The sequence below is a fragment of the Gracilinanus agilis genome, chromosome 2, assembly GCF_016433145.1.
Source record: "Gracilinanus agilis isolate LMUSP501 chromosome 2, AgileGrace, whole genome shotgun sequence".
Lineage (NCBI taxonomy): Eukaryota > Metazoa > Chordata > Mammalia > Didelphimorphia > Didelphidae > Gracilinanus > Gracilinanus agilis.
Window position 1 is genome coordinate 444366147 of NC_058131.1, and position 25108 is coordinate 444391254.

The 25108-nt window shown below is 33.0% G+C and overlaps 1 protein-coding gene across 1 annotated transcript in view; it reads left to right on the forward strand.

The window, feature by feature from the left end:
- The window catches only part of LOC123233958 (MAM domain-containing glycosylphosphatidylinositol anchor protein 2-like), a 401852-nt gene that overhangs the window by 370663 nt on the left and 6081 nt on the right, over nucleotides 1–25108 (forward strand). The window contains exon 17 of the mRNA XM_044659946.1: nucleotides 20529–20634. Coding sequence (XP_044515881.1) covers nucleotides 20529–20634 — 106 coding nt within the window. The remainder of the gene's footprint in view (nucleotides 1–20528; nucleotides 20635–25108) is intronic.

A 25108-nucleotide genomic window follows, 5' to 3' on the forward strand; every position in this document is an offset into this window, starting at 1 on the left:
CCTTGATCAATTAATGCATGAATTACTGGTTCAATTCCTTCTATACTTTCTATGGACAGTGGGTATTGTGATTTGGAAAGAGGAGGACCACCTTTTATTTCAATAGTAACAGACACAGATGACTTGATTTGATTTTTAATTTTATTTTTTTACAAATTACACATATTAACAAATTTCCACATAAGTTTTCTGAAGTTATGTGCTTGAACTCCCTTCTTTCCCTTCCCCCTCCTGGAGTTGGCAAGCAATTTGATCTGGGTTATACATATATTATCATGCAAAACATTTCTACATTGTTCATTTTTGTAAGTGAATAATCACATCAAACCAAAACCCCCAAACATATACCCAAACAAACAACTGAAAAATCATATGCTTTCATCTGCATTCCTATTCCAACAGTTCTGTCTCTGGAGGTGGAAAACATTCTTTCTCATAAGTTTTTTTCAAAATTGTCCTGGATCATTGTATTGCTGAGAGTAACTAAGTCTATCACAGTTGATCATTCCACAATATTGCTATAACTGTGTACCACATTGTCCTGGTTCTGCTTATTTCATTCCACATCAGTTAATGTGGATCTTTCCAGCTCTTTCTGAAATCATCCTGTTCATCATTCCTTGCAGCACAATAAGTATTCCATAACCATCAAATACCACAATTTGTTCAGCCATTCCCCAACTGATGGATATCACTCAAATTTCCAATTCTTTCCTACCACAAAAAGAACAGCTATAAATATTTTAGTACAAGTAGGTCATTTTCCCTTTTTATAAAATCTCATTGGGATACAGACCTAGTAGTAGTATTACTGGGTAAAAGGGTATCCATTGTTTTATAACACTTTGGGCATAATTCCAAATTACCCTTCAGAATGGCTGGATCAGTTCACAACTCCACCAGTAACACATTAGTCCCAATTTTGCCACATTCCCTCAAATATTTATCACTTTCCTTTATTGTCACATTGCCCAATATGATAGGACCTCGGAGTTTTTAAAATTTGCATTCTCTAATCAAGAGGGATTTGTGTATTTCTATGATTTTTTTATTTTCAAATTATTTCTCCATTGATATTCAATACCTTCATGTTTCTTATTTCTTTTGTAGGGAGGGGCTTATTTATTTGTTGGCTTTCTAATTCTTAAAGCTTATTCAATTATTAACGCATCTATTTTCTATTTTGTTAATGTATATTTTGGGAATATGATTTTCCCTTAAGAACTATTTTAGCTACATACATCTATATATTTCATCATTATAATTGTGCTTCACATAATTATCAGTTTTTTATAATTTATTCTATTATTTTAGAGTTAATTATCAAATCCTCATTTAGGTTTGTATCTTTTGTCTGTGCTCACTGAAGATATTAGGATTCATTGCATTATAGTCTGCAAAGAATTGGTTTTCTATTTCTGCACTTTTATATTTATTTGTAATGTATTCATGCCTTAATTCAATGTCAATTTTTGCAAAAGTTCCACTTCATTCTGAGAAATATTTATATTCTCTAGTTGTCCCACCTAGAAGATGTATCTCTTAGCTCTAGTTTCTGGAACAATTTATTCAATTCTATTTTTTTTATTTTGTTCATCTTTCTGTTAGATTTGCCCAAACTTGAAGAACATTATTAAAAATTCCTGCAATTTTTTGTTGCCATGTATGTTAGCAAATGAGTTATATTCCTTTGTGAATTTAGATATGTAATTTAGAGCTTTCCTTTATTTTTAGTTCTCCTGGTTTAGGTATATACTACTCATATACTACTGAGAAAAACATATATTCCTTTCTATTCCCATTCACTTTTCTCCAGAGGTCTATCATACCTAAGTTTTCTAAATTTCAATTCATCTCCTTAACTCCTTTCTTGTTGTGGTGTTTTTTGGTTAAATTTATCTAGTTCAGAGAGGGGAAAGTTGAAGTTTCCTGATAATTTAGTTTTTCTGTGTATTTGTTCCTCCTGTAATTCATTTAACTTTTCCCCTCAGTAACTTTCAGGTATTCCAATAATTCTTAAATCATCTCTCCTAGTTATATTTTCCAGGTCAGTTGCTTTTCCAGTAACATATTTCAGATTTTTGTCTTTTTTTCATTCTTTTGATTTTGTCTCTTTGTTTACTGATGTCTTATAGATTCAATAACTTCTATTTACTCATTTCTAATTTTTTGGTAGTTATTTTCTCCTTGAACTTTTGTGTTTCTTTTTCCTTTTGGGCAATCCTACTCTTGTTTTAAAAAATGTTCTTAAAGCCTTACTTTCAATCTTAGAATCAATACTGTATATTGGTTCCAAGGCAGAAGAGTGGTAAGGGCTAGGATATGGGGGTTAAGTGACTTGCCCAGTGTCACACAGCTAGGAAGTGTCTGAGGTCAGATTTGAACCTTAAACCTCTCATCTGTAGGCCTGGCTTTCTATCCCACTGAGTCACCCAGCTACCCCCAAGCCTCCTCTTTAAAGAGTGGTTTTCTTCAGCCTTTTTTGCCTCCATTTCCATTTGACCCATACTATTTTTAGGGAGTTTAGGGAGTGTTTTCTTTAGTGATTTCCCCCCCTACATTATTAAATCTTTCTATCATTTATTTTACAATTTCATTTATAACTTCTTTTCAAAAGCTGCCAAGGTTTCTTTTGGTTCTCATTTTCCACTGGAGCTTCACAAGTTTCCTCCTTGTCATTGTTGCCTTCTTCTGAATTTTTATTTTGATCTTCCCTGTCATTAAAGTAATTTTGTAAGATAAGTTTTTTTTTCTTTGTCATTTGCTCATTTTTCTAATCCTTATTTTTTCCTCTTGTCTGTCAGTTGAGTTCCACTCTGTTCCTGGGGTTTATGGAGAATTATTCCAAGCTTGCATATACCCTTCTCTGTTGTTTGGGTGAGATAAGTGTAGTTATTATCCTCAATTTAAAGATAAGGAAACTGAAAAGGAAAGAAGTTGTCTGAGATCACAAAGCTAGTCTGAAGCATTATGGAAAATCAACTCTATGTCCAGTGTTCACCCCCATGACCTTAGGATGTAAGCCCAATTGTGGTATTGCTTTGTCAAAAGGTACACATAGTTTTATAAAACTCTTTGAGAATAATTCCATATTGCTCTCCAAAATGGTTGGATAAGTTCACAATTTATAATTCTAATTTCTCCACATCCCCTCCAACATTTATCAATTTGTCATTTTGCCCTTCTAATTCACTTTTTTCCCCAATTTGTTTACATGTTGCTTTATGCCTAAGCCATGTATCTATTTTTATCTTATCTTGGTAGATAGTGTAAGATATTGGTCTATATACAGTTTCTACTAAACTGATTTCCAATTTTCTCAATAAATTTTGCCAAATAGAGAATTCTTAATTCAAAAATTTTGATCTTTACAACACAAAGTTATTATAATCTTTTAAATTTGTTATATGTCTTCTGTTCCACTAATTTTTTCTACAAGATAGTTTTGATAATTACTGTTTTATATTATACTTCAAAATCTGATGCTGCTAGACCTCCTTTTTCATTTTTCATTAATTTCTTGAACTTTTTGTTTTTCAAATTAATTTTATTATTTTTCTAGTTTAATAAAATAATTTTTGGTAATTTATTTGGGATGACATTGAATAAGTAAATTAGTAGGGTGATATTTTGATTATAGTGACTCTCTCCACCAATAAACAATTAATAGCTCTCTAATTATTTAAATCTGACTTTATTTGTAGAAAAAATGTTTCATGGTTATAATCATATAGTTTCTAGGCAATACCAATTTCATTCCTTTTTTATATATTGTGCTCCTGACTTGTGACACTAATCAACATTTTTTCCAGCTACACTAGTAACAAGTTATTTTGATTATTTGTGCTTTCTCATCAGTTCAATTATTCATTTAGAGTATTGAACTGATTAAAAATGCTTTAAGTCTATAAAGTAGTGTTTTGATAGCTGGATGGATATTGAACTGAATTAATGAGTTAATTTGTGTGGTGTTTTTATTAAAATGATAAGTCTTTGTCATTTTAATAAATAAAAATAAAAGCAAACAATCAATATTTCTCATGTTATTTAAGTCATCTTTGTTTCAAATAGAGATTTTTGTTGTTGTATTCTTGTACCTCTGGTAGGTCTTGATAAGTAAGACTCTCAAACAATTTTATGCATTCTGTAGTTATTTTGAATGTAATTTATCTTTCTATATCTTCCTTCTGAAACTTGTTACTTTAGAGCAAAAGCTAATTATTTCTGTGTTTACTTTATAAACTGAGAGTTCACCAAGTTAACCCTTGTAAATTCATACTCAGTTCAATATTCAAGATTTTCTAAACAAATATTATATAATAGCAAGAAATTATAGTTGAATTTCTAGTTTTCCTAAGATTATTGCCCATTTATTTTTTTCATTTAAAACACTAAATAATAGTAGTGGTAATAAATATTTTTGCTTTATCCTTAATCTTTTTTGGTAAAGTCATGAGAATTTCTTCAGATACTGTTGATATTTTGTTTTAAATTTTATTCATTTTAAAATTAAATTAAAATTAAATAAATTAAATCCATTTATTCCATTTTAGTGCTTGAGTAGAAATGGGTATTGCATTTTATATTTAAATTTTTCTATGTTGTTAATATGCTAACATTTTTATCATTTTATTATTAATTATATGTTGCATTTATAGTTTTCCTAATATTAAACCAATCCTGGCATTTAGATATAAATCAAATATGGAAAAGTATATAATTTTTAATTATATTACTAATATTTAGGTAATATGCTTATATATGCACAAGAGATATAAATCTGTACTTTTATTTCACTTGTATCATAGAAGAATTTTAGCAGAATTACTTTTCCTCATTTTGCAAATGATTTGATATTAGTGTTAGTTGCAGTTCTTCAAATGTTTCAGTGAATTAATTTGTAAATCCATCTGGTCCTGGAATGGGGAGCATATTTCCTTCTGAGAAAACTATTGGACATTTTACTATTTCTTCTGAAATTAGGTTCTTTAAATTATATAGTTCATATTTAGTTAATCAGAGAAGTTTAAGTTTTTGTAAATATTCATACATTTTATCTGTATTTTATTTATAAAGCTTATATAAGGCACATTATTGTGTATAATTGGGCAACATGTTTTCTAATAATTTCCTTTATTGTTCATTTATTATGAACTTTTCATTTGAATTTATAATACTAATGATTTGAATCAGAATTTATTTTATAAGTTCTCCTGTTCACACCCCCACCAATCCAGCTCCAGCTTTTTATTATTTAAGGAGCTTCTCTCTTTGTTAATGACAAATGTAGTCACATTACAGGAATGAAATATCTGGGTCAGCAATATGAATATTTTATTCACTTCATTTGCATAATTTCATTTGCTTTCCAGAAGAATTGTACAATTCATAACTTGACCAACAATATGTTAATGTATGTGAATCTCTAACATAATTCTACTAACATTAACTATTACCATATTTTCTCATTTTTGCCAATTAGTTGGAGTATTTTGATTTGCATTTTTCATTATTAATTATTTGGAATTTTTCTGTCCTATTATTAATAGTTCAAAATTCTTATTTTGTAGACTGTTCATATCTTCCCACTTTGAATCCAACTCTGACTTTACCAGGATTTGGGTTTTATATGTTTTGTGTGTGTGTGTGTGTGTATATAACATGTATTTACACATATACTTATGTATTTCCTAAACAGAGAAAAATACACATATATGCATATATATCTTGATATGTCTATGTGTGTACATATTGGATGTCAAATGTTTATCAAAGACAATTAATACAAAAAGTTTTCTTTCAATTGACAGTTTCCCTTCTCACTCAAGATACATTAATTTTGAGCAAAATTGTATAAATTGTCATGAGAATTATCTACTTTATGTTTGTAATTGCCTTGGCCCTTTATTTGGTAAAAATTTTACCATCCTAAGGAATAAATCCTCTCATCTATGGTTTCTGATGCTGAGATAACCAGAAGACCATATGATACTGTTGTCCCCTGTTCGAAGAACAAAGAAAAAAAACTGAAGAAATAACTTGTAAAAAGAAATGTCTTTTCTGACTTACCATTACAGAAATAGTAACTAGATTTAAAAATAAAAAAATAAAAAAAAAAATAAAATGGCCCATCTAAAACATCTCCACAACATGGAAGTTTTCTAATCCAAAAATGAATGCTAAAAATCTAATTGGTCTTGTATGGAGAAAAAAGTTCCAAGTGTAAAAATTAAAGGGTGATCCTATAAAATGTATGACTAATTCAATTATAGATATGAAAAAATATCATCCTGAGGATGATGATCAACTTGTACAGTTGTCACCAAATGATGATGGCACTAAAATCCACTATTTAATTCATTCAGATCCTTCATCTTAAAAATAATAAGATATCTGTAGCAGAAAAGTTGAAAGACAATGCTATCTCAGAAGAGAAAGTAATATTAGTCCACTATTATAGTAGAGTTGTCTAGTCTAAAGTTAATTTGTTTTCAAAGCTTTCTCCAAAATTAAGCATGAAATTTATGTGCCAAGAAGCCTTCAATTGCTTGTTCCTAAAATAAAAACTTTAGTATTATATATAAGAAGCACCAATCTAGCTTTGAAATATAATAAGACATCTGGGACTGTTTCCATGAAATCTGACAGCACTGCTCTTACACAAAAGTATCCCAGACTGCTATGAAAAAAAAAGCTGATTCTATCCAGAACAAGGAGAAAGCAGTGGCTGAAAATCTATCAAGTAATGCTATTACAATAATTAGTTCAAATAGAATGTGTGACATGATGTGATTATATCATTTTCATCATTAGTGAGTTACTTCTAGGTGAAAAGTTGAAAGTCAAAGCACAGTTATTAATAAAAACTCTTATTATCACTTGGAGTGGTTAGACTCTATACCTAACTTTATATTTTATATCTCTCTCTACTTAATCCCTGATCTCTGTAGATGAGGTAAAATTCAGTTTACTAGAATGTTTTGCATAACGAAATATTATATTACATTATACTATCTATGGACAAGTATCAGGAAAGGAAAGGAAAATTAAGTAAACAAGATGCTTTTCCTTGGGACTTCTATAAGCTTGGATCTTCTACTTCAATAACCCTCTGATACCTTCCTTTTCTGATATTGCCTTTTTTTCTTACAGCTATGCCAAAATTTAGACTTAAAGGAACTTCACAATCTGTGTTCCTAACAAAAATCTTCCCTTTTACAAAAAGTCTTTGTCTCACAAAAATGGTTTTAATTGATTCAAGAAGGCATAGACCTCATGTATACTCTATTTTTATTTATTGATTCGAATGAGAAATATTCTTATCTTATATAAAACATGTATATATATATATATAAAGATCATTCCCTAATGAAGTTAATATTTGCTAGCTGTTTACTATTAATGAAATCCAAAGAAAGAAGTACTTTTAGCACAGAAAGAATTCACTGAAAGGATTCTGGAAGGAATGGAATTTCCTATGAATTGGAAATGCTTTGTAGACCTTAAACCAATTACATTCCTTATTTGAAATGCCCCTTTTTATGAGAAAGTTGTTTGGGCAATAGCCTAGGCCAGTGATGGCAAACCTATGAAACACGTGTCAAAGAAGGAATGCAGAACACTCTCTGTGGGTAAGAGTGCCACCCTCTCCCCCCAACCCCACACCCAGAGATCATTACTAGAAAGGCAGAGGGACTTGGGCAGAGCTGTTCCCTCCCCACCATGCCTGACAACTTTTTTTCACATCCCCCAACCCTCTGCCCAGCAGCCCAATGGGAGAGCACAGTGGGTAGGGTGGGCAACTCATAGGAAGCAGAGCTGGAGATGAATGGAGTGCTCAGGCTACATTCACTGAGGACATTCCTCACTTCACCCACCCCTCCACCCAGCAGCCCAATAGGAGCACTTTCTCCCTCCCTTGTGTGGGGGGTAAGGGATATTGGGGCCCTTCCTGGCACTTGGAGGAGGAAGGGACATGGCACGTGGTCTCTAGTGGTGGGGCACAGCATGCAATCTCTAAAAGGTTCACCATCACTGGCCTAGGCTATACAAGAAGTGCGGCAAACTATTTTGTAGATATCCTAACAATGAAGAACCTAATGAAAGTCAATGATATTGAAGTTTGCCCAACTAATGAAGTAGGCAAAAATATAGCGGTATGAAATTATAGTACAAACATCACAGAACAAGATAATATGCAACTTGATTTAATTGAAAAAGCTTAAGAGAATAAAGCAGGATATTCAATTAGTATTTTAATGACTGCTAATAAGGAAACTAGTGAGTCATATAATAATTAAATATATGTCAACAGCTTCATACTTGCAAAGTGTGGAAAGAGGTGCATTTTGATGAAAATATTTCATTTAATGACTTAAAGTTTCTTAAATCACTGAAGTATCCTCAACATATCTAGAAGTTTTGTAAATTATAAGCTAAAGAAACATTATCCCTTTGCTTCATTTCCTTTAGAAAAGTTAAAATTAACAAGAAATATGTGCTTTGTTTGCCATAAAAATAAATGTTGGCTCATGCGGAGCTTTGATGCTGAAAAAACAAGAGATGATTATGGACAAGAAAGAAAATATTTTAAAATCCAATTTGGTTTTTTTTCTGGTTTTACATTTCTTATATATACGTAGATTATTTTATTATCACATACTATGCCCTCTGGAATGCCTGCTCCATAGGCAAAAAAAGTTACTTTCATTTTATAGATTTTCTAATTCTACCCATTTGTGACCTTACTGAGGCCCTATTCCCTACTGATGTTAGTCTCCCTGTTCATCCTTTCCAACACTGGTTAAATTTTCACTCATTCAGAGTAGTCAAGGTAGGGTAGTTGAATACTTTTTGCTTCTCTGTTACTCCAGGTACTCTAACTACCACCTACATTAACTTCTCATCAGAGTTTCACACAATCCATGTCTACCACTCAATCAAAATCTTGTTACTGTTGTATATAGATATCTAAGACAATAAATCTTTTTCTCTCCCTCAATTACTGATTTTATACTATGAGATTTTATACTATGTGATTTCTACATAGACTTTGATACACCTTCAAAAATACTAGCTTTCCATTTCCTTATTTCACTCAGTTCCCATGACCTGCAAAAATGTTCATACACTTGAATTTGTCATCACTCACAAATCTTCATTAACTCTGAAATTCTCATATCTTGTTGTAATCTATTGACAATCCAATATCTTCATCTACATTATGACCTCCAAACCCATGACTCCCTAGGTCTCTCCCAAGCCATCATCCCTGCACTAACCATACTCTTCTCCTCTCTCTAAATTGACACTTTGATGAAGTTAAACTCTATTCTGTACTATACTCTTGAGTTCTTTGCTTCCTCATCGCATCACTGATTGTGTCCTGTTAAGCTCCAGCTTTGGATCACTCTGAAGACCTACTGCTTTGAATATTATACAAATGCTATCTAAGAAATTTGTGGAAAATAATAAACTGTTCTGTCTGAGTACCCTACAAATTTATGCTGCATAACCTCAACTATGCAGTGCTTCTAAACCTTAACTAACTCAACTATCCAACTAGTAGCTCTTGCAAACTTTTCCTACATCCTCAAACTTACCATGGCTCCACCTTCTTTATCTCTTTCAGCTCAGAACCTTGACTTTTATTTTATTTATAATTTGTATTTATGTTTTTTAAATAGAAGCCACTCATCAAGAGCTCTCTCTTCCTCATCTCATATCTCTCAAATTCATTCTGCCACTAACTCCTTCTTTATACTTGTCTTATTTATGCAGTCCCTTTTCCTTGCCAAAGCAAATCTTACCTGTGTAAATGATTCTATTCAGTTCTCTCTTCTTCAGCAAATTGCACTCTCACATTTATCTTCTATCTCTATTGACTGCTTATGTACTGCCTATAAACATGTACATGTCTCTCTCATTCTCAAAAATTCTTCCTGGATCCTTCCATGACCAATAACTATTAGTTCATGTCATGCCTCTCATGGCTAAATTCCTTAAATAGTCTGTCTACAATAGGTGTGGTAGAAGAAATAATATTTTCACAGCTTTTCTTAATGAATGAATTAATCAACAAGTATTTATTATATTAAAATACTATTAATTAGTCCTATAAAAACTATTAATTAGTAATTGCATTTTAAAAATTAAGTTGAAAACGCTAGGCACTATGATAAGCAATAAGTATACGAAAAAAATTTTAAAACAAGTTCCTGCCTATTTATTATCTATTTGAACTTACATTCTAACAGGGAAGACATTCAAATAATTAGGCACATACACGATATATACAGTCAGTAGTAATCTAGTAGTATAAATAGAAGTAAGGCACTAGATGTAGTGGAGGTTAAGGAAAAAGAGGGAAAAAAGAGGGAAGATCTTTAGGAAAAGATGAGATTTTACCTGAATTTTAAAGGAACACAGGAGATAGAAGTGAAGAAGAAAAGAAACATTACAAATTGGTATCAGTGAGGTCTGTGTCACTGGATCATAGAATATGTGAAGGAGATTAAAAATTAAGAAGGCTGGAAAGGTCTGTATTGAACCACATTGTGAAGGGTTTTAAAAGTCATATGAGGAATTTTGTATTTGATCCTGAAGATTCAGAGAGAGTGGGTGAAGAGTGGCACAGTCTGAACAAGCATTTTAAGGGAAAAAATCTTTGGTAGATAGTGGAAAATAGATTTGAGTGAGAAAAGATGTGAAAGAGAGGTCAAAGAGGAAATTATAGCAAAAATTCATGTATGAGATGATGAATGCATAAACCAGAGTGGAGAATAAGTGGCAAGAGATATGGTGAACTTAAGAGACAATAAAATTTTGGAACAGATGAAATATGTAGAACAAAAGGGGAATTGAGAATGACACTAAGTTTATGATCCTGGGTAATTGATGTATGGTAGTACCCTGGGAAAATAGGGAATTAGTGAAAAGGACATAGTGGGGGGGGAAGAAAATATAAGATTTGGGGGGATATATTAAACTTTAGAAACTTTGAGAAATCTATTTTGAGATGTACAAGAAACAATTCGTGATGCAAGACAGTAGAAGAAAAGTTGTCTAGAGATAGGTAGGTAAGTGGATAGATAGATATAGACATGTTATATGATCAAATGGATCTCTTTTCCTCCTTTCCCATCCCCTTCCTGGTACTGGCAGGTGATTTGATCTGTGTTATACATATATTATCATGCAAAACTTATTTCCATATCATTCATTTTTGTAAGTAATCATATAAAACCAAAACCCTAAAACATAAATTTAAATAAGCAACTGAAAAATCATATGCATTTTGACTCCACCAGTTCTTTCTCTGGAGGTGGGTAACATTCGTTGTCATAAGTCCTCTGAGGAAATTTTTCATGAATGTACTAAATGAACCCATTATGGTCTTATGAGATATGAGGTACTAGAGAGGGAAAAGAGTAGAGAGTTTAGGAGCAAATTTTGAGGAGCCCTTAATTAGAATGTATGACAGGGATGAAGAATGAGTAAAAGTCACTGAGATGAAATGATCAGAGAGTAAGAAGGAGAACCAGATGAAAGCAAAATTACCAAAAAAAATAAAGATGGAGAAAGTATACAGGAGATAAAGTGATCACTAAGTGACTACTTGATCAAAAATATAAGTAAAATGTTTTACATTCCTTAACATATGATAATTGGTGGTTTCAGGTTGCATTACCAATGTGATAGTAAACTAGACATTTTATCCAGTCCTTTAAAAATATCAAAACTCCCTCAAATAAGAATAAAACCCAAGAACTATAATAATTCCACTGATTCCCCCAGAACAGGAAACCAAGCAGCACAACAAGGTCAAGAAAAGACCAATCAACAAACTTTTACTACAAACACCTAAGTGCAAGACAGTGTGATAAATGATGGAAATACAAAGAAAGGCCAAAAACAAAATGAGACAAATCGTTTTTAAAAGTCCACTAAGACAGTGGAGGACAGATGAGGAGTCAGATAAACTCTCCCAAAATTTCCCTCCAAACAAATTTGAAATTTTGGAGTGGAAGATCCAAGAAAATATCAGAGGGAGACATTATTCCAACCTAAATTTAAGAGGTCTGCAAGAGAGGTCTGTAACAGAGACAGCCCCAGCAGCTTCTCTTAGCCCAGAGAAAGTAAAAGGTTCAGACAATAGATATGAAAAATAATATGCAGTGGGATCCTTTGCTGACACAGGACACAGCTGGTACTAATATAAGCAGTTCTAGTTTGCAGTTCCAGGACAAAGAAGTATGATTGTAATAAGTCACATTAGAGCAAGGGCTCTGGTCACAGTTCCAGGACCAAAAGGAACACTAGTACTTGCAGCTATAGTGGAGCAGGAACTCTTCCTGGGCAAAGACTGTTATGACACTGTAGTGACTGATAAATGGGTAATAAATGGATGCTGCTGCAGGGATACAGCTGGGACATGTACTCCTCACTCCCTGATGGTATTGGGAGTTGAAGCTGAATGCCTAAGGAAATCCTTAAATGCCACCCTTGAATTGTGAAGGTGAACACTCAGGTACCCTCAGGTGAATCAAGATGAAGCAGCTGCACCCAACTCCAATATAATAGTTTCCCAGGACTAAGTAGATTCATGAATAGACTATGGTTTGTATTCACAGTTCTTCTATCCACTTGTCCTGGCCTATAATACGGAAAATGCTAAATTAACTGCAGCTTAATTTAAGATTGAATAATCCCTCTTCCTTCAGATATCTAAGGTTATGATGGTAACTTTAGGATAAGAATGACATCCACCTAAGTTAGTTTCAGGGTTTAATGATAGCAACTTAAGGAAAGGCAAACAGGTAACCTGAAGGTAAGAGGTACAAAGGAAAACTTGGCTAAAGCTATAGAGGACTGATGGTTATTAGCTTGAAGGTAATAGGAATGGAGAATAGCAGTTTAGATGTTTATCTTCTCCTCTTGTAGCCTGGCCAAGCCAGGCTGTAACCTGAACCAGGCTGTTGGATAGTGTTAGATGGTGCTTCTTCTTAGATGATAAAAGATTAGGGTATATAATATTGCTTCACACAGATTTGGAATTAAGGTAATTGGTCAGTAACGGCTGCTGATAACCTGAATTGATTTGGCCTACCCAACCACAATCTCCCACCGAAATTCCTTCTCCAGAATGAGACCCTGTCTTCCAGTCTCCAGGTCCTTAAATATCCTCTCCAGTAACTGCTTTTTCATTCCTGGCTCAAGCCATCCTTCAGTTCATTCTGAATTCCAAACCACTGCCCTCCATTTTGCATATGTTCAGAATAGGAGTGGCCACATTTCACCCAAGATTACACCACCTCAAAAGTGCCAAAAGCTTTTGGATCTCCAGAACTAACTCTGAAAACAGCAAAACAACCAAACCTAAGGCTTGGGCTGTGCCTCACCAAATCCAGGTGGACAGAGCCCAACTTTAATATAAAGTTCAAAGTGAAGAAATAGCCTCAGACAATGAGCAAACAAATTAAAACCAATATAACCATAAGTAGTTAGTGTGGTTGTTTGGCAGACCAAGATTCAAACTGAGAAGACAAAAAATATGAAAATGCCAATGAGAAAACCCCAAAGAAAAATGCTAATTGAACCCAAAGCTAGCAAGAATTCTTGGAAGAGTTAACGAAAAAGATAAATGGTAGAGGAAAATTAGGGAAAGAAATGATGCAAAAAAATTATGAAAAGAGATTTAACCACTTCATAAGAGAAAGACAAAAAATGCAAAAGAAAATCTCACTATAAAAACACAATTAGTCTAATGGAAAAAGAGGTACAAAAGCTTACAGAAGAAAATAGTTTTGGTTTCCAACCACTTAACCTGACACAGCTGTGATAATTCATGGTTTTGAGAGATACTGCAATGGATTGTGTTAGATCAAACTTAGAGTTCTGGCAATTGAACCACATGGCCTAGAAATCTTCAGTGAAAATTACAAGTGAAATAGGATTACAGACATTGCTATTTTATCAGAATTCCACTCTTAAGGAATGCAGCATATCATTGATAACTTTCTGGCTTCTATTAAAAGAACCAATTACCTACAGATATTTTAATTAAGGAACTTCAGATCTTCTTTCTGACTTGGATTTGAAGTCAGCCAGAAAAAATAAGATTTTCCCTTTTAAAAAACCTAGCTAAGGTATCCAGGTTGTGGGAGGGGTGTAATAGGGTAATGCGGAATTGCCTTTTTTTTTTTAAAGGCTTCTGAGACAGATCAACTTCGGTAAGTTTGTCTACTTGGCCTTTTAATTTATATTGCTATCTCCTCTTACCTGGGCAAATCTCAAGGTTGCCTTCTGTCTGCTTAGAGGATTAAGCTGGGATACACCCTGTCAGTCTGAAATCAAAATCCCTGAAAGCCAGTTTTTGGGAAGAGAATGTGAGATTGCTCTTTTGAAAGAAATGAGAGACGTTTGGGGGGGGTGATTTTATCAGACTAATATTGGCCCAGGGGAAATAATAAACAAAGCATTTAAATTAATGAAGGTATCTTTAATGAATCACAAAAAAGAAATGCCAACAATGACAGTAAAATACTGTTCTTCCAAAACTTAGAAAAATTTAAAAGAAGATTATATGAAAGGGATAATATAAAAGTAAAAAAATTGCTATAAACTAGCATTTTCTGTTAAAAGGACTGCTTGAAGAATATATTTCTCTACACCATGTGGTACTTTTATAAAAAATGTATCATATGTTAGGGCATAATAACATTGCAAATAAGTGTAAAAATGTAGAAATAGCATATCCTCTGCAGACTATAACAATAAAAATAATAAGTGCACAAAAATATAAGGACTCAAATGGAGACTTTAAATAAAATTATAAATAATGAGGTAAACATTACTCTGTGAATTAAAATTAATGGGTGAAAATATGCTAAAATTTCTGGGATGCAATAACTACATCAAAGAAAAACTAATATTTCTAAAACCATACAATAACAAAATATAAAAAGAGAGTTAACAAAGGGAATGTTCATATTTAAATTTAGAGGATAAAACAAGCAATCAAACACAAAATAAGCACAAAAGAGGATATAGTTCATTGATTGTAAAGTGGCAAAAGAAATTGTAGTACATGAATATAATATCACTGTGCTAAAACAAATGATGAATATGAAGAATAAAAGGAAGTCCATAAAAACTTAAAGGAACTGATGTAGGATAAAAAAAAGAAAAGAACAATGACAACCATAAAGTAAATGCAAATGCAAAGAACAAAAACAACAAAACAATTGAAAGTAAACAGAATTACAAAAAATAAGTATGCCCTCAAAGAATTAATGATGAGCACATAGTTCTTTGCTTTATCCTTCCCTGATTTTTGGTTTGGGGACTATATTTGTCTCACTGAGTATGTTGAGTGATTTTGTTCCTGATTTATGAGAATTTCTTTACTAGTACTAATAGTTCTTTAAACGTTTAATGTAATCCATTCCTTTGTAGAGGTTGGAGCTCCAGCAGAATATATTGCATACATTTCTGACTTTATATTTATTGATTGGTTGTGTTATTTTTTTCTTCCTTTAAAATATTATTTGTTATAAGAGACAACTCTGAAAAAAGTGAAGGGGAGAAATATTGGGAGAAATTCAGAGACATAAAAATAAAATAATTATTAAAATTTTATTTAAGAATAACAGTTTCCTTAATCACATGTAAAAACAATCTTCTCATTCTTTTTTTTCTTAATTTTGATTTCCAAATTCTCTCCCTCTTTTTCTCACCATCCCCAATATCTGAGATTGTAAGCAATCTGATATGGATTTTGCAAATACAGTCATATAAAACTATTTCTCATATTAGTCATTTTGTGGAAGAAAAAACAAAAAACATGAAAAAAGAAAATGAACTATATTATTCTTAGGTCTGGATTCAGACTCCATCAGATTTTCCTCTGGAAGAAGATGACATTTTTCATCAGCAGTCATTGCAATCACCTTGGATCACTATATTGCTGAGAATAGCTAAGTCACATACAATATTACTGTTACAACTTTCACTTGGCTCTGTTCACTTCACTCTGTATCAGTTCATGTACTTTCCATGGGTTTTTCCATCATTTAATTACATTCATATACCAGAACTTAAGTCATTCCCTTACTGTAGGCTCACTTTCTAATTCTTTGACACCATAAAAATAACAGCTATGTTTTTGTACATTATGTTGTACATTTTTGTTTTCGTAAACTTTTTTGTATTTTTTTCTTTTTTCTTTTTTAAATCTCTTTTGGAGACAAATTGCTCTTCAAAAGGGTTAAATCAGTTCAGAACTTCTGCAAAAATACATTTATGTCTCAATTTTCCCATATGGCCTCCAATATATCTCATTTCCCTTTTCTGTTGTAATAGCCAATCTGATAGGTGGGAGATGGTACCTCAGAGTTGTTTAAATTTGCATTTCTCTACTTAATAGTCATTTAAAATATTTTTTCCCTATGACATTAGATCTGATTCATCTGAAAATTGCCTGTTCACATCTTTTGGGTATTTATCAATTGGGAAATGACTTGTATTGTTACAGTTTATTACTTCCCTATGTATTTGAGAAATTAAGTCTTTATTAGAAAAACTAGCTGTTTTTTTCAGAGTTCTGATTACTGTTTGTTTCTCTCCATCTCATGTTCCCCCTATTCATCCTACTCTAGCTCCCCTTTCACCCTAGCCATCCTCAAAAGTGTTTTAAGACCACAATGTCTTAAAACTACCATCTGTCCACCCTCTCTTTTCCCCTTCTCTTCCTACTTTCCTGTCAAGTAAGATAGATTTCTATATGGAACTGAGTGTAGATGATATTCCCTCTAAACCAACTCTGATGAGAGTAAGGTTCAAGCACCACCCACCATATATTCTCTATCATCCCCACCACTGTAAAAGTTCATTCACATCTCTTTTATGTAATATAATTTACCCAATTCTAACCTCTTCCTTCTCACAGTTCATTCCTCTTTTTCACTCCTTATTTTAATTTTTTTTAGATAACAACCCATCATATTTTACTTATACCCATGGTCTCTATGTATACTCCTTCTAACTGCACTAATAATAATAATTTCTTAAGACTTATAAGTATCATCTTCTTAAGTAAACAATTTAATCTTATTGAATGTCTTGATTTCTCTTTCAAACTGCTTATCTTTTTTATGCTTCTCTTTAGTATTTCATTTGGGAGTCATATTTTCTATTCAACTCTAGTCTTTTCAATCAGAAGTGCAAGAAAGTCCTCTACTTAATTGAATACCTTCTTTTCCCTGAAGGACTTTACTCTGTTTTGAAGGGCAGATGATTCTTGGTTGTAATCCTAACTCCCTTGCCCTCTACAATATCATATTCCAGGCACTCCTATCCTTTAACATAGAAGTAATAAATCCTGACTGGGACTCCAATGATATTTGAATTGTTTGATAATTTTCTCCTTGACCTGGGAGCTCTGGAATTTGGCTATGAGTTTTTATTCTGGTATCTCTTTCAGAAGGTCAATTCTTTCCATTTCTATTTTATCTTCTGGATCTAAGCTCTCAGAGAAGTTTTCTTTTATAATTCTTGAAATATAATGCAAAAGCTCTTTTTTAACATGATTTTAAATTCCAGTGAGGGGGGCAGCTGGGTAGCTCAGTGGAGTGAGAGTCAGGCCTAGAGACAGGAGGTCCTAGGTTCAAACCCGGCCTCAGCCACTTCCCAGCTGTGTGACCCCTGGGCAAGTCACTTGACCCCCATTGCCCACCCTTACTAATCTTCCACCTATGAGACAATACACCGAAGTACAAGGGTAAAAAAAAAAAATTAAATTCCAGTGAGTCTTAAATTATTTCTCCTCAACCTATTTTCTAGAATAATTGTTTTCCCAATAAAATATTTCACATTTTCTTCTATTTTTCATTCTTTTTATCTCATTTTAGTATTTATTGATGTCACATAGAGTTTCTATTTACTCAACTCTAATTTTTAAGAAATTGTTTTCTTCAGCAAGCCTTTGTACCTCCTTTTCTATTTGTCCAATTGTATTTTAAGTTCTTTTCTGCACTGAATTTTTATACACTTTTTTATGATGTGTCCAATTCTCCATTTTAAGAAGTCCTCTTCAGCTGATTTTTGTGCTCTTTTACCATTTGGACTATTCTATTTTTTAAGACTTTATTGTCTTCAGTATTTTTGTGCTTCCTTTACCAAGCCATTTTTTCATGATTTTCTTCCATCACTCTTATTTCTTTCCCCAAGTTTTCCTCTGCCACTCTTCATTGATCCTTAAAATCCTCTTTGAACTCTTCCAGATATTGTTTTTGTGTCTGAGAACATCACATTTTTTTGAGTGATGTAACAGTTTTGAGTTTGTTGTCTCCTGAGTTTGTCTTTTGATCTTTTCTGTGCCATAAGAAGTTTCTATGACTAGTTTCTTTATTCTTTTTAGTATTTGCTCATTTTCCCATCATTTTTCTTGACTTTTAACTTTAAAACCATCAAAGTTGAACTCTTCTCCTGGGGTGGAGTGGGCTTCAGATTTTCTACATAGCTGCTTTCATATCCAGTTCTGGAGACCCAAAAGTTTTCAGTTCTTCTAAGGTAGTATGATCTGAGGAGAGGTGTGTTTTAGTCTGAAAGCAACCAAAAGCACTGTTTTCCACCTTGGAAACATGGGCAGGGTTCCTACTCCTCAGCCTCAAGCACACATGTGCTTCCTCGCCTTGGGACTGTGTCCCAGAATTTTTACTTGGATCTTCATATAAGCAATGGAATAGAATCCTATACCCAGTGCCAGCAAAGGGATCCCTGACATAGTCTTCTAACCAATCACATCTCTGGGGTGAATGCTTCAGAAGCAGTTGCTTCTGATTTAGCTACTTCCAAGATCTGGCTTGCCAGGAAAAGGCTTGTCCTGGCTCAGAATATCCTGATCTGTGTCCTATTCTTGCCCCAATGCTACATATCTTATAAGTTGTTTTGGGCTAGAAAACTCTCACCCCATTTTTTGTGGGTTCTGCCACATCAGAATTCATTTGGAGGAGTGATTTTAAACTTGTTTAGAGGGGAATTACAGAGTATCCTTTTAAAGTAGTTTAGAGGAGAATTTCTGAGATATCAGGTGAACCTGATTCTTCTCTGCCATCTTTGCTCTGCCTTCAGTCTTTTCTAAAATTTTATTTTAAAGAAATATTAGTGGTGATTCTGGAGAGAGCATTTTTGTTTGAATTATGATGTTTTAAAACCAGATTGCTGAAAATTCAGGAATTGGCCATTGAAATAAAAAGGTAAGGGCCCTGATTGTAGTTGACTTCCTCAAGGAATTAAGAGGAAAAGAAATATAGACTGGACAATGTTAATTAAGTTTTTGAGAGATTTGAATGCTTAGATGTCTCCAGAAAGGATCCAAGAGATAGGGAGGAATTTAAGATTATAAAGAGTAGAGAAGAATCTGCTGATGAAGAAAATTAAGTGTTATACTAAGAAAATCATTGTAGTATATCAAAGATGCTTATAAAAATCAACAACAAGTGCCTTAGCAAAGAGAAGAGCCAAATCTTCATGACAGATAAGGGTAAAGGGTAAAATAATTTGGAAGTACATCTGAGTAGTGAGAAGGAAAGAGAGGCTTTTGTCAAATGGCCTCAAATTTTTAGTGAAGTATGAGTTGTGGTTCTTAACTGAAAGGATTTTGGGAGAGGACATACAAAGCCTTGAAGGAAGTAAATCTATTAAAAATTTATAAAGGGATTGCCTTACTGGAATGAAGATCAAGTTAAGATTAACATTTATCTGTAGGAAAGGCAGGACAGCGTTCTAGTGAAAAGGTGTTGACCTAGGAAAGAATTAAGGGGCTGGAGGAATTGTAGGCCACAATGAAGAAGACAAAGAGAAGCATTTCTTTGTAATAGAGAAGTAATAGAGAAAAACAGAACAATAGAAAGAAAGATCAGATAAAGGAATTTCTAAGTTAATGAACAAGGAAGTGGAAGACTTCTACCTGGGTTATTGTAATATAGCCAACCATTTTTTTTTTTTACTTGTGCCAAAGTTCTTACACTTCTGCTCTTCCAGTTTTCTTTAAGTCTCCATGTAAGTGATGCTCCAGGCTGAAGAACCATTTAAGAAAGATTAAATGTTTTTAAAATTCCAGAGAGGGAAATTTGTGAGCTTCTTTTTTGGTGGAAAACGTTTTTAGAATGCATTTAAAAGTCTGTAGTTCTCAGGAAGAAAAAAAAAGGAGAAAAAAAAGATTATCCACATGTTTTCTTTTTCCAAAAATCAAAATCAAGATTTTTTTTAAAACTCAAAAGATAAGTCTGGAGATCTAGCTATACTATTACCTGGAGAACTAATTCTAAAAAAGAGGTAATATTGCTCAGTCTAGTTTGAAATTGGTATGGATTAAGCTCCATGGTTACTAATTGATGTTTTATTAAACACAAACAAAAAGAATCCTGATTATTGACAAGTAAGAATTTGCATTCTCAATTTCTAATAATAAATTGATTATACAAATCATACTTGTATGATAAAATTAATTTTATTTGCTTTTATAGCTCATCTTTGAAGGTATTCGAGGCCCTGGCATAGAAGGTGATATTGCCATTGATGATGTATCAATTGCAGAAGGAGAATGTGCAAAACAAGATCTAGCAACAAAGAGTAAGTGACATCTAGCCCAAAGGAGTTGATTTGCAAATATTAAATATAGTATATAGAATACAGGTATTCAATATACTATATTTATAGCATAAGATTAAATCAAAAAATTTATATTGCTTTAAAATTGACCTAATTATTTGAAATTTTACTATATCTGGGGACCAAATGGTTTAAAGGTAAAATTTTCAAAACCAAAACCAATTTAAAGAAGATTGAGAAATGCTTTTTATTCTATTATCAAATTCTGTTAACAAGAAAAAGAAAAAAAATTGGCTTGGAAACATAGTTCTTTTAAATAAGTATTTTATAAATTTCAGTAAGCATCAATTTAAAGTGAAAGTGAACTTGGAATTGAATACATACATATGAGTCCATAACTGTCTTATTCAGCTAATTTGTAAATGAAACCATTTATCCCACTTAATGATGATTAATATCCATAAATACGCAATATTATTGATGGGCTGTGGATGTTCAGATGTTTGAAATAACAACAAAGTGCATTAGAAACATAGGTTAATAGGATTTTAAATATATATTTCTATATTTCTAATTTTTAGTTTGAACTTAAACACCAAAGATAGCATGAAATCATAAATCACTTATGGATAGCTTATTTTTCCATTTAATTAGAATAAATTTCACATGTAAACTTTGAACCTATCCTGTTTGCTTGTGTTTCCTTCTAATCTTTGCTGTGCATTTTAAAAATGCATGCCTTCCTCTTTTCTTCCTTTTATTTTTTTGACAACCCTTTTTATAATGTCTTCTTCCTCCTAACTATCACCACACCCAGGGGAAACAAAATAAAACCCTTGTAACAAAATTGCATAGTCAAGCAAACCAAATTCCCACAATGACTAAAGCTTATAGAATTTGAAAGATGAGGAACCTTAGAAATAATCTATTCTCAATCCCTTATTTTTCATAAAATGGTTGTGTAGAAGGGGAACATAAAAGTTAAATTACTTGTACAAAGTAAATTGTAGAGGCTGAATTTAAACTTGGATTTCAAAATATTATAGGTCTCTTTCTCCTACACCATGTTGTAGATAGATAGATAGATAGATAGATAGATAGATAGATAGATAGATAGATAGATAGACACAAACACACTATGTATGTATATGTACACATACATATATCAATTTCTTTTATTTTCACTTTCTCAATATTCCTCAAAGGGAGGTATATGTTATAACAAAGGCATGTGTTGTAACAACAAATTAAAAGGGGAGATTAGGAAAACTAATCAAGGAATCAACAAATTTTGCCATTATATGGAGTATAGTATGCATAAAGACCTGGAAAGGGTTACTGGAGAAAGTGAAAATTTATTGAAATTGAAATTGAAAAAATTATAGAAAATCTAAAAAAGCCATAAAGGAGAAATGAGAGGAGCGAGAATTCTAGGCATAGGAGATAGCCAATGAAAATTCCTAAAATCAAGTGATGGGATGCCTTGTGTGAAAGTAAGAAAGCCAGTTTCATGAACTGTATAGTATAGGGAAGTGAGTAAGATATAGGAAGACTGGAAAGACAGAAGGGGTAATAGTAATAGAATGTTTTAAATGCTAAACGGAATTTTGTTTTGGTGACTGGAGTGGATGGAGTCTAGAAAATGACATGGTCAGACTTGCACTTTAACAAGATCAAATTGATAGCTGAATGGAAGATGGATTTGAGTGGGAAGAGACTTGAGGAGAGAGACTTTTGCTATTGCAATCATCCATGCATAAGGACAAAGAGGACCTGGACCAGCACTTGGCAGTGTCAGGGGAGAGAAGGAAAATTATAGAAGAGAGGTTGTGGAACTAAAATTGACAAAACTTGACAAGAGATTGCATATAGCTGGTGAGGGTGAGGAATCAAGGATGACAACTAGATTTTGAGTAAATGTACCTGGAAGGACAGTAGTATGTTCAACACTAATAGGAAACTTCAAAAGAGGGGAGAACTTTAATAAGGGGGGAAGAGCAATAGTGATTTCCATTTTGTACATTAGTTTAAATATTTGTAGAATAATAGGCAGTGGAAAAATGTGAGTCTGGAGGCTAGGATTGGATAAGTAGATCTGAGAATCATCAGCATGAGGTAATTGAATCTATGAGTGGTAATTAGATCAGCAAGTGAAATAGTAAAAAAGAAAAAGACAAGAAAGATAAGGCAAGACAAGACAAGACAGGACAGGACAGGACAGGTCAGGACAAGACAAGACAAGACAAGACAAGACAAGACGAGACGAGACGAGACGAGACGAGACGAGACAAGACAAGACAAGACAAGACAAGACAAGACAAGACAAGACAAGACAAGACAAGACAAGACAAGACAAGACAAGACAAGTGAACAGTGATCTGGAAGAGCTAGCAAGGAAAACTGAGGAACAGTCAAACAAGCAGGAGAACAAGCAGTGTCAAAGAAACTCAGATAAAAGAGTATCAAAGAGAAGAGGGTGATCATCATTGTTAAAGGCTATAGAATTCAAGAAGGATGAAGAGTGAGGAAAGGTAAATAGATTTTGCAAATAAGAATTAAAAACAATCAACAATAATTTTGAGCATTATTTAAGTTAAAGAATCTGTTCATGTCTCTCTGATATCTATAATTCTGTCATTGCATATTATGAATAGATGGCTATCATTCAGGCTAATTTTTTAAATAGACATAGCCAGTGATGCTCCGCAAATATTTTAATATGTATGCAATTATAACAAAAAACTCAATTCAGACTGAGTCAAATGTCTTATCACTCTGGAAGTTTGACATTAATATTCCAATGAAGGAAAAATAAATTAACAATGATCTTTGGTATTTTGTTTGCTAAAGGCTGTGATGGTCTAATATCATGAAGCATTTTGAAAACTACTTGCTCAATGGTACTGAGAGATACTTTTCAAACAGTACACTGATCTGAATAATATTTCTTGGTCAGACCATTTCTTTTTTCCCATTTGAAATCTGATATCTATATTCAGATCTTTCTGAAAGACTTTCCATTACTTATTTTCTTTCTCTAGATCTTCATCTATGTCATATCCCCTAACTATTGTCAAACTTATAGCTCTTTCCTGAGCCTTGTTTTCTTTTCTCTCGAGGCACTCTAACTTGATGATTTCATCAGGTACCATAAGTACAATTATCATTTCCATGCAGATGATTCCCAGAGTTATATATGCAACTTGAGTCACTTAAATTTGTTTGCCTTTTTCAAAAGAGTATGGAGGAGGGAGAAGGACCTGAGTGTGTTTACACATCATTCACCAATATATCCAAATAACTGTCAAGTCTTACATCTTACATCTTACATTTCTTATATCAGTTCACTCATAACTTCCTACCCTAGCTTAGACTCTCATTCCTTTTTCTCCACAAAGTAATAGATTAAGGACACTACTCCCTGCCTTGGATAAAAGAGGAAATAACTTTCCACTTTATCATGTTACTTGAGGCTTTTCCACATTTATTTCTGTTCAATTAATCTAACAACACTTTTTTAATAATAAGTTTGTGTTACCTTTGTAAATAAGACTATTATAAAATATACCTTCTGAAAATAATTATTTAATTCTACAGTAAATGGTTAATAAATGTTTATTGATTGAAATAGAAAATGGCAGTTTTGTTCTGTGAAAAGAATACTGTAGTAGATTTGGAGTCAGAAGTCTTGGATTTGAACCTCAACATTATTTATATGTTAGGCAAGTCTCTCTGGGACTCAGCTACCTCAAGCCTTATGATGCCTCTCAAATTATATCGTATGTTATTTCCTAATTTATCTATATTATTCACCATTCCCATAGCACCCCATCCTCACCAGTTACCCCAGAAAAGAACAAGAACACCTGCACCCAGCTGCCATCAGAATGAAATTAGATCCAGTCCATGTTATGACTTCTGCCAGTGACTGAGCAATGACAAGCCTTCTCCCTCCCCAAACCTTGAACCCTTCCACCAGCCACCTAAGTAAAGATTGAGTCCAAGCTCAACCCAGATCCTCCTATAATACCCCTACAATGATCCTTGTTGCTCTCACTATTGTCCCTATTGGTTCTCCTTTTCTCTTTATACCTAAAATAACTAATCACTAGAGGGAAAATTGTCCCACTAAACCTCCTCATGTTCTCTCATCCTCATCCCCCTCAATGCTACCTCATCCATTTCCTAATCTAATTTTGATCTGCCTTCTAGAATTCCTATTCAATAGTGACCAAACTTCCTTTCATCTTGGATCTCTGTCACATTCTTTCCATTGCAGTCCTCTCATATAGGACTTTCCTATGATCTACTTCCCTGGGAATCCTGTCTAGTCTATTTATACCTTGTCTCACATTCTTGAATATTGGTCCTACAGGAATATTCTTTTATCTTAGACTCCTCAAGGTGTTTATAATCTGATAAAGTAGATAACACAAATAAATACATACAACATAAGATGTATATAGCATTAATATGAAATAGTTACAGAAGGATG